The sequence below is a fragment of the Pyrgilauda ruficollis genome, unplaced genomic scaffold (genome assembly GCF_017590135.1).
Source record: "Pyrgilauda ruficollis isolate IOZ18807 unplaced genomic scaffold, ASM1759013v1 scaffold2, whole genome shotgun sequence".
NCBI classification, from domain to species: Eukaryota; Metazoa; Chordata; class Aves; order Passeriformes; family Passeridae; genus Pyrgilauda; species Pyrgilauda ruficollis.
In genome coordinates, this window is record NW_024519206.1 from 19,573,691 (window position 1) to 19,587,783 (window position 14,093).

The following is a 14,093-nucleotide window of genomic DNA, read 5'->3' on the forward strand; positions in this document are numbered from 1 at the left end:
TGTGCTGGGGATAGTAGTCAAAACAGAAGTCGTGCTGTGTTTAGTACAGTTCCTGGCAAAACTTGATGTCTTTCTGTTGGATGAGAAGGCAATACAGTTTGGATGCTCTTCATAGCTGCTACTGTGCTTTCCAAACACAGATATATGATGTCATGGAGCTCTTTGGGGGAGCAAGGACAATCTGTTTCAAGGCTCTCTGATAAAGACATTGTCCTCCTGGCAGATTTCCATGATGTAGTGGAGTGAAGTCTTCAAATCTCTCCTGTCAGGTGGAATTATCTCACAGCAGCTGAGTAGTTGAGTTCCCACCCCAATGTCTCTCTCAGGGGGGGGAGGTAGGGGGTAGGATCTGCCTGCTGTTTTATAAGTATATATGTGCCAGAGACACTGGATGAGAGAACAGAAGTGCTATGGCAGGATTTTACAAGATAGGAATAAGAGAAATTGGTTGCTGTTTCTGAAATGCATCCTAAGACATAAAAAGTTTTCCAGTGTAGATATTTCCAAAAAACCAGCATGTTATTTTGGGCTTTGTTTAATGTTGTTAGCTTGTGAGAATTCTGTAATGATATTAAAGATAAGAGAAAAGTAAGCTACAACATTAGGCCTCAATAGAAGTTACATATCTACAGACAACAGATGCAAAGCAAACTACTTCAAGCAAAGTCAATAGACTTTGGGTGAGGTGTCCTGTTTATGATGTCCTAAGAGATCATAAATAAAGATGTGAACCACAGAAGAGAAGTGATATTCTGCAAGCCTTGCTCCACCAGAATCCATGGAGTGGACATTTCTAATGTGACTGCTCTAGTGTTTCTTCCATAATGTCCAGCCCACATGTTGGCTTGCATGTTCCATACATTTTAACCACAGTGGCTGATCTCTGCTGAACTGGTTGGCTGAAAGTTTCATAGCCAAGAAAGCACAGTCTTTTATTTGGATCCCTCTCCATGGACAAAGAAGCAAGGAAAGCTAGAATTAGGCTTCCTGTAGAAGTCAAAATAAGAAAACTAACATTAGACAGTGTGTGGCAAATTTGAATTTTAGGAGACAAGCACACACTTTAGGATGGCTTCATTCACCTGTGCAGATCTGTGATTTCTCTGTTAACTTTTTCATTAAATCCGCTTTTTTCATGCAAAATCAAAGATTGCTTCTGTCCACAGTGTTCAAGTGACTTTGGTTTTCTTAAGAGGAGAAAATCTTGAGGAGATGGCTCATGTAGTATGAAGTGTGCAGCACGATAGTTAAATATTTTTAGAAGTGAACACTTAAGTGACTACAAGAAGAAGAGCAGTCTGCTGGTCCTGAACTGCTCCTTGCTTATGGGTCCCTCAGGGAATGAGTGAATACACTTTCCTAGGGAAGAATCCTACCAATTTGTCATTCTCCAGGCAGGCCTTTGTTGATTAAAGGTAGGTGTGAGTTCATGTGACTTGGAAGAAGACCCATCTTTTCAGGATTTCTGAGTTCTCAGAGTCTAGTAGCAGTCTGTAATCAAAGTTCCTATCTAACTCCAGATTTCCTCTCAGGCCATCTGCAGGGTGTGGTTTCAGCATCAGATAGAAAAAGTCAAACGTGGCTTTAGTTTGGAACTAGATGGGTTATCACAGTGGACAAGGCCAAGGAGTAATAACAAACAATAGACCAAGATCTGCTAGAGCATTATGATGTCTTAGGGAAAGTAAACTGCAGTCTCACTTTAAAACAAATGTTGAAGCATGGAATAAAATTTGTCCACCTGGGCAGTTTAGTCAGTTTTTTGAACTGCCAGAGGCATGAATAAAGAGTCACTGATCTGTTAGTCTCTGTTAGAAGAATTTTGGGGAGAAAATAAAAGTGTAGTCAGTTCTGGAAGTCCGAAAACCCCATTATCTTTTGATAGTAATTAAATTTAATCAGAAATTACCTGGTCCTAACTGGCCAACATTTTGCTACTGTTGCTAGTGATGAAACTAATGCCTACAATAGAAACCTAGGGTTTGTGACCTTACCAGGGGATTGCTGCTTTCCAGATGGCTTTTTTTTCTTTTTTTTTTTTCCTTTTTTTTTCTTCTTTTTTTTTTTTCTAATTTTTAAACAAGTAGTTTGGTTTGGATATCCATTCTTGGAAGAGGTCACTTCACCTCTCTCTCAATATTTGTCTCTATTTTTGTTCCAGGCTTTTAGGACCGTGAATTGGTTTTGGTTGGTTTTTTTTTTTTTTTTTTTCTGGGTTGAGGGACAGTCCCTCACTATCAGGTTGTTTCAATCATTACTGCAACCTAGATAAGTTGTGACAGCTATTAGTTTCTCTTCAGCATGTGGTAAGTAAGAAGAGATGTACCATTTGCTATAGTGAGGATTGTTGACATGTATTTCATAGAATACAATATCAAGGACCTTCTGAGTTCTTACCACACCTGCTTCAATGAGGCTTTGTTCCTCTACATGGCTACTGGGAGTTGTTGCAACACATATAATTAAGAACAAGAAATGTTTACCTGGGGCTTAAAATTCTGCCAGCCCATAATATACTGCCAGTGTTCTCCACCCATGTAAGAGCTCCCAGTGTTGCAAATGGGGTGACACACTTGCCTTGGAAAAGTAGCAATGTTTATTTTGACAAAATTTGATAGTAAACGTGACAGTGCTATAATAAGCTTTGATGGCAACATACACTTGGTTATTTACTGCATAGAGGACAAGGTGGGACAAAACTGTCAGAGACACCCTCATGTTGAGTCATGAGGTTCAGAAGGGACCCCCTTGCATTCTCAGGCAGTTTCCAGGTGTGGCTGGATCCAGACCTAGCTGCAGGCTAGGAACTTAAGTCTAAAGTATTATATGTGCACAAGCAGTTCCTTTATCTCACTTAGCTAAGATTTCAAAGTTTCAGCATGCTTATTCCCCTTTCACTTACTGAGTATTTAGTGCAATAAGGATTCTCGCAACCTCAAGAGGCATCCCTGTTCAAGGGGAGATCCTGGCATGCTGCCCACAGCTGTGCAGGAGAGCTCAGCAGACTCTGGGCTGTTCCCTATTTATGGAGTAAGATGATTGACTTATAGTGGGATTTGCATGCCAGCTGTATTTTGGTTGGCGCATGCTCAACTAGACCTCAGCTGCTGAGTAAGTTTTATGGCCCTCAGCTATTGTGTTGTTATCTGTCTTCCCAGAGTCCAGCTTTAAGCCAGGTGCAGCCTGCACAACCACCCCTGCTAGCTCTTGCTTAAGCCAAAAGCAGGGAGGAGCACACTGCCTCACCCAGTGAGCTCATACTAACCACCTCTCTGTGTAGCATCTTCTTCTATACCGTTAAAACACTGGAAGTTTTGCCACTGGCTATAGTGGCTGTTAGATCAGAAACCTTAGGTCACTACCAGAGCATGCTAGTGATGAGAAAGATGTGTGGTTTGGATGAAGAGAGAAGACCTTTCTCTCAGTCTCTCACAATGGTTCAGAACTCAATTGAAAATGTTAGCAAGAGGCTCTTTTATTTCCTCCTGGAAAAATCATGTATATTTATTTCCTGTAGTAAAATAGTCTAATGGTAGTAAAAAGTGAAGTTCTAGAAGGAAAAAATTGATTTCTCAGCTAATTGAGTAGAGAGGGGGAAATTATAAATCCCTGGTTGCCTATTACAGGTTGACTAGCAACATTTGGCTCCAGAAAGCAATATGAACACAGTTTTAACATGCAGGTGGCTACAAGAAAAGGGCTGTGCTGCATGTAAGCCCAGTATCTCCTCAAAGTGGTTCACCCTACTTTTCCAATTATATTGCAAAATGAGTCAGACTGAAACCGTTGTTGATTGTCTGCTCCACTTCAGATAGTTGCATGTTCATTTTAGCTTTAGAAAGAATTTTGTGTCAGCATTTTCTGTTCCTTGTAGTTACACTGTCTTTTCAAAATAGTTTTTGAGCTAAAAGTATGTTTCCTGAAGTTCAAACACTGGCACAAAAAATATCTCTTTCCTTACTGCTGCCACACTGAAGCAGATGGTAAGTACTGGGACTCAGAACCAGTAAGCATGTAATTATTCAATTTCTGGGTGCAGAAAAGTAGCTGTTGGGTCAAAGTAGGCATCTACAAGACAGGCTGTCATTGCAAGTTAGTTTGAGTTCAAGTCCCCTGCAATTAGGCCAGTTAGACTCCTGCAGTAGATCACATGAGCTGCACAGATGCCCTATTGCATTTCTAGCTTGAGTTTCACCCACATCCTCTGGCAGACCATCTACCTTAAGCTCAAAGTCTGTTCCAGCTCTGTGATTTTTATGTGTGAACAGTAATCACATTAGGGATGATGCCTAGGTTGTGCCTCAGGTTAGTAAAGACAAAATTGCAAAATTCATGCTGATCCATGTTATAATGATGTCACACAGCTAATGTGCATTCTCAGTGTGGAACCCGCAGTTACTGTGGCACACAGACCATGATGCAGTGTTACACATGGGGGACACATACACTGCCTGTAAGTAATGCGAATGGCTGAGTGCAGAGGAGCTATTTCAGTGCAAACTGGGTTTGGAAAATGCATAATTCTGCAAATTACGAAGCAACTTTTGCTCCCTCTGAAGTCAGTAGAAGTTCATTTTGCTTTTCAAATTCACTTTGATTAACCTGGTCTTGACATCGTGGCACTTGCCTTGTTGTAAAGAAAATTGGTAGCTGTGAAAGATCAAAGATTTTGTAATTTAAGGTAAGGGGAAATGTTTGCTGCTGATGAAAACCTTATCTTCATAATAAGCAATAATGCAATCTTATCATCTACCATTACTGAGTTTCGTTTTTTTTTTTTTTCTCTTAAGCTGAATTTACATCACCTGTAGAAAGAAATAAGGAAAGTGGACTGAAAATGTCAAACCTATGCAAATTTTGTGATATTAAAGTAACAACCTGCTCAAATCAACATCGGTGCAAGAGTAACTGCAACATCACTTCTATCTGTGAGAAGAGTAGTGAAGTCTGTGTTGCTATATGGTAAGTTATTTCTTCATACAGGTGGGGACAGGAGCACACCCTCATTCATCACTGCTTAGTACTTTCCTCGATTGCTCTGATATTCACAATGTCCCTGCTCCCTCACCAGGCTTTGCTCTCCCACTTCCAACTCATATCTCTGCACAGCATACCAAGAGCTGCTTGAAGTTAACAATTCTGATATGAAATGTTCTGGGGACTTGTTTTTTTCTAAAACTGTTCTGTTCCAGCTTACGCTGTTACTGGAAAAGAAGTATGGTTTTGTGCAAGCCATTAAGCTCTATCCACCCACAGAACTCAAGAGTGGAAACACATTTGAGGCTCAAGAGAGGATTGTAGTGACAGTTGCTGAACAAAGACAATTCTCTCTCAGGTTTCAAGGGAACTAGATTATGTAGAATTATCACAAGAGGCTTATTGCCATGTATAGGTAGAAATACTTCCTCTTAATGGGAAAAAAATTTCTGTGTAGGTAGGGACTTTGATGTAGGCATGATGCTTTTTATATAGCCTCTGTCTAGATTCAAAGAAATCAAAATTTATGAAAATGAGCTGTAACACTTTTTTAGGATTTATTGGCTTTAAGCTTGTGTTCCAGTCTAAAAACTGGGGCTTCCCTTGCCTTTCATAAATGGGAATCCAGTCCTACTAAAGAAAGCCAGAAACACTCTTAATGAGCTAATAACTGGACTAAAGAAACACAACTGAGTGTTTGCAGTGTTGCTGCTGATTTAGTAAAATAATTGGAACAACTTACAGAGGGACATAACTAATTCATGTAGTGAGGGATTAGTTGTGTCCATTGGCTTGAGATGTTCAGCATAATTGGAAGTAGGCATTTCAGTTCAGGATCAGTCCAGTGTGCTTTTCCATATTTCTTCTGTGATTCTTTAGTAAGTCATCGGTGTCTATAATTGCCATAAAAAGAAGCTGTTGTACAATTTAAGATACATGTTGGATTTTTCATAACCTTTATCTAAAAGGCAAGTAAGTTGAGAACTGTAAAGTGCTTTTTGCCTACAAGTCTTTTGTCAGTGAAATTAAATCTGTGGACCAGGACAAAACACAGGAATATGGTCCAGATTATCAGCTGTAAATATTTCCCTAGCTGTGAGGCAACTCTAACTTGCATCCGTTTTTATGGTTGGTATTTTGCTGGGGTGTTTTTGGTTGATTGAGGGGGGTTTTTGTATATAACTCCTTCAGTGCACAAACTGTGCTGATTGTAGGCTTCAAAAACAAAATGAAAAGACCAACTGACTAGAAAGTCTCTGATTTTGAGGAAATAATTCAGTTTTTATCATAATTTCCCACAGATTTTTACTGTCTGCTCAGTGACCACAAAAACCAAAAGTATGTTCTGAAGTTCACAGGAGTTCATCGAGCATTAGCTTGAATAATTCTAAGTGAGATTTTTCAGAGGTACTCTTGTGAGCTTAGCAGCAATATGATACAGGAATAGCTGTGTCATTGTACAAATGTGAGGACCCCAGACAGTGCCAGATTTGCCCCATTCAGGAAAGACAGAGAAAAACATACAATGCTCTTTAAATGCCATTTATATTCTCAGAAGAGGCAAATTTTGGCCAGGCATGGTCCTGTCTGCTCCCTTTATAAAATATTCCTTTTTTGATTTAAATTTTTTCTTTTTCATTTTTAGGAGACAGAATGATGAAAATGTGACATTAGAAACAATATGCCATGATCCCCAGGAAACACTGTATGGTCACTTTTTGGATGACTATAATTCAGAGCAGTGTTTGATGAGGGAAAAGAAGGATGATGGGGGATTGATGTTCATGTGTTCCTGCACAGGTGAAGAATGCAATGATATGCTCATTTTTACCTCAGGTAGGTTTAACAATTTACCTACATTCCTTGCAAGTAGTATTAACTGTGTGGATATTAACTGCGTTATACCAATGTCCTTTGGAATTGCATTTTGTGGGGGAGAACTGGCAGGTGCTATTTTAGTCTTTCTTGAATCTTGCAAAATCTCAACCTTTCTTTTCTGTGTTCTGAGTACCCTCAGAACACTTCTTCCTGCCAGTCTGTCCTCATTTTGAACTAAGTCTGATATTCAGCTCAAGATATTGCACTCAAAACCCGATGGAAGATGAAAGAAAGATGTTTACAGTTGTTCTATTGGCACACCAAAATGCAGCACATGCTAATTACATTATAAAATCTAAACTAAAGGCAAATGCCGTCTTTGAGGTCCTACCTCTTCTAAAAGGCTGTATTGCTGTAATGTTTTATCTGGACATAGAGATGTTACTTGTAACCTGATAGAGTGTGAATTTTAAGTCAGCTTCTCTGGTGTAACTGTCCATCTGCACCTCTCCTGTGGTTGGTGTGAAGAAGCTGGGCTCCTTCTTTGGGTAATATGTTCCCTCACACCTCTATGGCACAAGGAAGTGTACATGAGTTCAGTTAAACCAGGGAAATGTGAGTGCAGACCAAACCACAAGTGCATAACCCATCCCCATTCTACTTCATGAGCTCTGATGGGAGCTGCTGCAGACGCAGTGAGGGCAGTGCAGGTGTGTGCAGTGCTGGTGGACCTCCTGATGCACACGCAGATGTGTGTGGGTGCACGCACCCCTTCTGCTTTATTTTGTCCTACCTGCTGTGATTATTTTACTGAGACAAAGTCAGGTTTCTCACAGGAAACACTGAGGTCTTCTGTTGAGAAATTTGTGTATTCACACTTCTAAAGGGGTGTGGCACACATCCCCATCACCCATAAGTTCCTCAGAAAAGGATATAATTAAGTCCTTGTTACCTCAGATAAGGAAGAGTTGGGATGCTCTTTCCACTCCTGGGAAACATGGTGTGTGACTGCACTGAAGTGAACGACTATGTGAGCGATTGTGGCTCTCACTTCCTAGCCTCCAAGAAGGCCAACTGGTTTAGGTCACAAAACCACACCAAATTAGCCAAGAGCAAGCTAGCATGTCTTTGCTTCCCTTGGCCCAGGCTATCCGTTTCTGGTACCACCCCTCATCCCTGTCTTCCCCATCCCCTCGTCAAGCTTGATTTGAAACCAGACAACCTGACTGCTGATCCATGGTTGTGTGACCAACCCTTACTTGGGTGATCTTTAAAGGATTTGGAGTATATACGGGTGTTGATATGAGCACAAGTGGTAGACCCAAGACCTAATTCTAACAGATTGTTTGGTTTTATTGATGAGAATGTGTCCCCAGAGAAGAGATCTTAATCTGTGTCAGCTGTGTAGTGTTTTTGTACAACATGAACCACACCCTTGTGGATTTTGGCTAAATTGTTATGAGTTAGCCATGTTATAGCTGTTCTTCCTGGAGCTATGTAGCTGAATGCAGTTACTGATAAATGTGTGTCTTTGGTGTGTATGATTATGAAAACCATTCTAGAAATTCAGCACCAAGTGCCTTCATTCCTATGAACTCTGCAGCTCACTCACACTTCCAGATCAACCTACAAGGAGGAGTAGAAGTTTAAACCCGTTCTTTTTACCCAAATTCCTTTCACTCTTCCTAGTGGAGCCTTTCCTTCTAGGTCACGTGCTGTGAGTACTTCAGGTGACTCATGAAACCACGTGCTGCATTCATATGTATTAAGTGAATAACTACAGATAAAAATTAAAGTAATGTAAAACTTCGCTTCCATAACATTTCCAGTTCATTCACCAACACAGGCATTAACTCCAGTCAGGAGGGGGGAGAATTGAGGCTTTGTCATTCCTTTTTTATTGTTGTGGATTAGTGTTTCTTTTAAATGAAAACAGCCCCTTTGGGTTGCTTGCCTGGTTAGCCATGGCAGGAAGACAAACGATTTTTACAGTATCAGACATGTGGTTTCCTGTCTGTGTTTAACTTTGAGCAGAACATCACAGCCAGCTGGTCCATGGCTCCTCCAGACAACTAGATAGTAGCTTGTAATAATTTTGCCTTTGGAATGACTGTCATCCAGACCTATTCTATATATTGTTCTTGCGGATTTTTTTTTTCTCTACATTTTTTGTACACCAGAACAAGAATTTCTTGCAGTGGTTTTGCACATTCTAGTTTTAGAGAGCAAGATGAGAGCAACTCTAAAAAAAGCCTGATCAAACAGTGATTTTAATAACTTATTAGCAGAAATTGAGATAAAAAAGATTGCAATTTTTCAGCTGCTGATCACAGTGTTTGCTTTCAAGCTACTGTTATAAATGACTAGTGTTTTACCTCTTCTTCCAGTGTGCACACTTAAGACAGACCTGATTTAGTTTGTTTCTGGTGTTTCTGAGGTAAGAAAGAAAACCCTGGTTAAGGCAACAAGTTCTAATTTCCAGCAAAGTTTAGTCACTGAATTCCAGTGATTCACAGCTGAGCTGTTATTGCTTATGGAAGAATTGGTTTACAGCACTATTGGCTTGCATGAGTCTTGACTGTGCAAACCTCCTGACTCCATTTTTAGACACAAGCATCTAAAGGTTTTGGGTATTGGAGGTGTTGTGTCTCACTCAAGAGTGACTTTAGAAATGTTTGAAGTAGATACATCAAAATCAAATGCCTCTTTATTATATGGATTGTCATTTAAATTGCCAGTCTGCAAGATAAGGAAGACACGGTCAAACACGTGCCTAAATATGCCTGTAGTTCTGCTGTGTCAGGGGCCTGACCCTGATTCAGATCCCTGGCATTCCAGGCCACAGGCAGCTGGTGGAAAATACTGAGTGCAAATCACTCCAAATAATATTCTGTAGTTTTTGGAGAAATAACATGCAGGAGACAGGTAACCATTGTAAATCTGACTACTCTGTGTTTATTTTTTAATCGCTCTCTTTTTTTGCCAAACAAAATTGTGGGTGACTGGCAAGCAGCTTACACCCCTGTGGTGGAAAAATGCTTCTCACAGCAAATCTCAATGCCAGTGTTTTGTAATTATTATTTATTCAAAAGTCTAATGTTAGTGTTACCAGAAGGCAAAGCCAGGGAGCAAAACCACTGGAAAGGATTAGCCAGAATTGGGGTAAAAGGCTTGGGGTGGCTAGAGGTTGGCTAGGTGGCAGACAGAGACCTGGTCCTTCTGTTGTGGAAAAAATGAGAGCAGGACTAGACTGTGAGGGCTTTTTGCACCCTGATGTCTGGTTGTGTCTGGCAAATCTTCTGAATCTTGCTTTACCTTCTTCTACTTTGATCTGCTGGGATGAATCAGATCTGCCTGTAGTTGTTTGCATAGTCCCAGTCCTCCCGTGATCCTTGGGCAGCTTTGTTCCTCAGCTTTCCCTTCACCACATCTCCCAGCCATTAGCCAGTGTGAGCATGATAGCTGCCTAACAAAGCTGGGCTTTATTAACAATCTCAAGTTCTTTGACTGAAGTTAAGCCTGGTTTACCCCAAGGGACCAAGCGGTACTGTGGCCTTTCCAGCCCCACCTCTGACCTGTTCTCCGTGGACAGAAATGACAAGGTACACATTGTAGACAAGGATTCCTGCATGTTACTTAGTGCATGACCTACCTGGTGTGCCATGGAACTCCTTCCTCTTGTGCCGCTCATTTGGGCACAGTCATTTATCAATATGCAAACCAGAAGTGGAGACTGCAAACAAGAAAACAAATCCTTTAAATACTGTTGTCAATATATACGCAGTTATTATCCTGGGCATCAAATTCAAATCCAAGCAATGGTGCAGAGAACTGAAAAGTTGGAACCAGGATTTCAACACAGTTCTGTTTTGTTTGTAGTTGTTTTATTCTAATAACTGACGTGGTGATAATTTTTTAGCCTCACCTGTCTCTTGCAGTGCTGTGCAGGTCTCCATGCAGCTTGCAACCAAGGTGTCTGTGGGATTGTTTAGGTAGACTGTGTTTAGTGCTCACCTACTGCAAGATGAAGTCATTATTTTGGGCATTCCCACCACACCCAGATATGAGAGAAGCCTTAAGCAGCAACTCTGAACCATCCAGACAGTTGCCTTGAAATACCAAAACCTCAGTGATAGAGAAGACTGACAGGTCAACAAGAGTTTATGAGAATAATGAAGCTAATTGGGGAAGTGTGTCGAGGGAGGGAGGGTGTTGTGCTGCTTTTTAGGACTTTCTTTTTAACTTTGCATTGATCATGGTTTTACAGAGTTGGTTAATTGAGAGTATAAGAGACATGCCTATTTGATTAATCAATTGTGGCTGAGTCATTTGCCTGAACAAATTACAACCTGTGGATTTGCAGTGCTCCAAGTGCTCTGATTGCTCACTGTGTACAGTGGTTACCTGGGAGAGCTGGTGCTGCTCTGCTGCCTGAATCACCACAAGCATGCCTGTGTGATGCCTTGTCCTGTTCCCAAACTGCAGGAAATAAGGATAATGTTTCAAAATGTCCTTAACTTTGTACCTCTCATTTGTCTCTAACATGTTGATCCCGTCTTTTCCTTTCTTTCTCTCCTCTTCCTCTCCTTACTAGAGTCAAAGTTAGTGATTTTACTTGACTCCATAGAAGGATCTCAGACTTAAGATCTGTGTGCAAACAGTCACCAGTCCATAAATACTTGTGTGATGAGTTGTCCGGTGCTCAAGGAACATCAGAAGGGAGATGATTACAGCTGGACTCCTTCCAAGTGAATTTTAACAAAGGCTTTCATTAATCTCTCTTTCTGTTATCCAACTAACATGTTCAGAAGGTAACTGTCTTCCAGCTGCCCCATAAAAGAGGTCAGTAACGTTACATAACACTGCACAGAGCCTCTCACTGCTTGTATGTTGGCTTTGTTCTCTGTTTCCTCTTAGGTATTTGCAGGCACTAGAGTCCCACCCAGTGCCTGCAGCTGTGTGTAACCAAAGGAGAGGCTGTGTAATGCTGAACATCTGATTCACTTAATGGGATAGAAAGGAAATAGAATGAAAAGAGGCTAAAGGAGCCAAAATTTTGTTTTGCTCTGTATTATTTATATTGTTTGCTTCTTAGGAAAATAACCATGCTCAGTTACAGATTTGTGTAAAAACAAACTAGTCAGTGCTGTTCCAGTCTGGTTGGCATATTTGTTACAATTTGCATCACTTGAGAGCTTAATAAGTATGGGAATGTGGCCAACCTTTTATCAGGTTGTCATGGAAGAGACTTTAATAATTACAGACAGAAACAAACTGTAACCAACACTGGCAACATAATATTTTGGGAAAGGTTGGAGGGGTGAAACTCAGGCTGAGAATAAAAATAGTGGTTAATGTGTGGCATCTGTTGAAACATATTGAAACTGGAGAGATTGATTTGTTCCAGAAATCCACTAGCAAACAGCAGCAAACACCCAAGCCCACAGAAACACAGTCACATCATGTAAAGTTAAAATATGTTGGCTTTCATATTGCTGAGTAGGAAAGCTCAGCTAAAAAAGTCAAAGTGTGTGAGAGATGCCATGTACACACAGTGAAGGGACCTATTAGAATGGGAGAGATAAGAAGGGAATGCATTAGTGGGGTGGAGGATTTTAAGCAAATGGGTGCTGTGCCAGCAAACCAAGGAATTACACTTTCTAGCCAGCAGTGAGGGAATAAAAGCAGCAACAAACTATTTGTTCTGTCTTAGAGCTTAAGAGTTTCTTAGATCTCCTGGGTACTGAATAGCATACTTGGCAATCAGTTGAAAAATGAAATCCTGCTTACAATAGATGAAATATCCATTAGGTCATTGCTGCCCAGCCTTTTTGCTGAAGTAAGCCACCCAGAGGCAATCAAGTTTCCTGCCTCCCACCCCTGTGACTAAGATGCAGCCATTCCCATCAGGTGACAGATGCATATGCATGACTCTTCCAACATGTAACACATGTAACTGGGGATTTTCCCTGGGCGTTACAGAGAAGTCTTGAGTCTTGATCCCCTAGGTAGTTGTGTGCCAAGGCCAAAGCTGCAGATGTGCAGGGGAGAACAGCAGTGGGTGTGCCACTGGTCTTCAAAATAGCTCATGCTTACTACCTTTCAGGAAAAGAGATAAGTGGTGGCACTGGGCAGTGACATGCATTGAGTCCTCTGAGAGCTGTGTTTGCCAGCCATTTGATGACTGCAGAGCAACATTTAGGCAGTCAAATACCCAAAAGAACAGGTGAATGAGTTCCCATACTTTTAAGTAAACCCTTAGGGCACAAAGTTTCTGGAACCTGCACTTGGGTCACAGCACCCCACTGCAATGCTTCAGGCTGAAGGAAGAGGGACAGGAAAGCTGCCTGGAGGAAAAGGACTTGGGGGTGCTGGTCAGCAGTGACTGAACACGAGCCAGCAGTGAGAGCAGGTGGCCAAGAGGGCCCATGGCATCCTGGCTGGTTTCAGAAAGAGTGGAGCCAGCACAACCAGTGCAGTGATTATCCCCCTGAACTCAGCACTGCTGAGGACACGTCAAATCCTGTGGGTCCCTCACTACAAGAAGGACATTGAGGTGCTGGAGCATGTCCAGAGAAGGGCAGCAAAGCTGGGGAAGGATCTGGAGCACAAGTCCTGTGAAGACTGTCTGAGGGAGTTGGGGTTTGTCTAGCCAAGAGAACAGAGGGTTAAGGGGTAACCTTTTTGGCTTTCTATTACTGTCTGAAAGGAGGCTGTAGCAAGGTGGGGGTCAACCTCTTCCCCCAAGTAAGAAGCAATGGAACAAGAGGAAATGGCCTCAAGTTGTACAAAGGATGTTTAGATTGGATAGCTGGGGAAATTTCTTCACTGAAAGCTGTTGTTAAGCACTGGAACAGGTTTCCCAAGGAAGTGGTTGAATGAGCATCCCTGAAGGTATTTAAAAGACCTGTAGATGTGTCACTTAGAGACATGGTTTTAGTGGTGGACTTGGCAGTACTGGGTTTACAGTTGGACTCGATGATCTTAGAGGTCTTTTCCAACCTAAACTATTCCATGATTCTATAGCAGCCCAGGCAGACCTGTCAACTACTGGAGGTAGTGCCCCTCCAGGAGAGAGATCCTCTTCTGGATACCCTGGTAATATCCTTTTCAGACTAAACGATGAAGACATACAGTTCAAGCACATCTTACTGGCCTTGACAGACTCGGTTTACCTAGTCCAAAAAAAGATCCTGTCAAATACAGGAACTTGCTGAAGGAATTAAACTTTCAGGAAAGTCTGCAAGAAATGCCAGGGTTTATTTTCCACTGGATAGTAATATAGAGCCCACTCTGGT

The 14,093-nt window shown here is 41.4% G+C and overlaps 1 protein-coding gene across 2 annotated transcripts in view; it reads left to right on the top strand.

The window, feature by feature from the left end:
- The window catches only part of TGFBR2 (transforming growth factor beta receptor 2), a 59,401-nt gene that overhangs the window by 22,406 nt on the left and 22,902 nt on the right, over window positions 1-14,093 (top strand). For both annotated transcript variants that reach the window (XM_041466570.1, XM_041466569.1), the window contains 2 exons: window positions 4,791-4,962; window positions 6,623-6,813. In XM_041466570.1, the coding sequence (XP_041322504.1) occupies window positions 4,791-4,962; window positions 6,623-6,813 (363 nt within the window). The remainder of the gene's footprint in view (window positions 1-4,790; window positions 4,963-6,622; window positions 6,814-14,093) is intronic.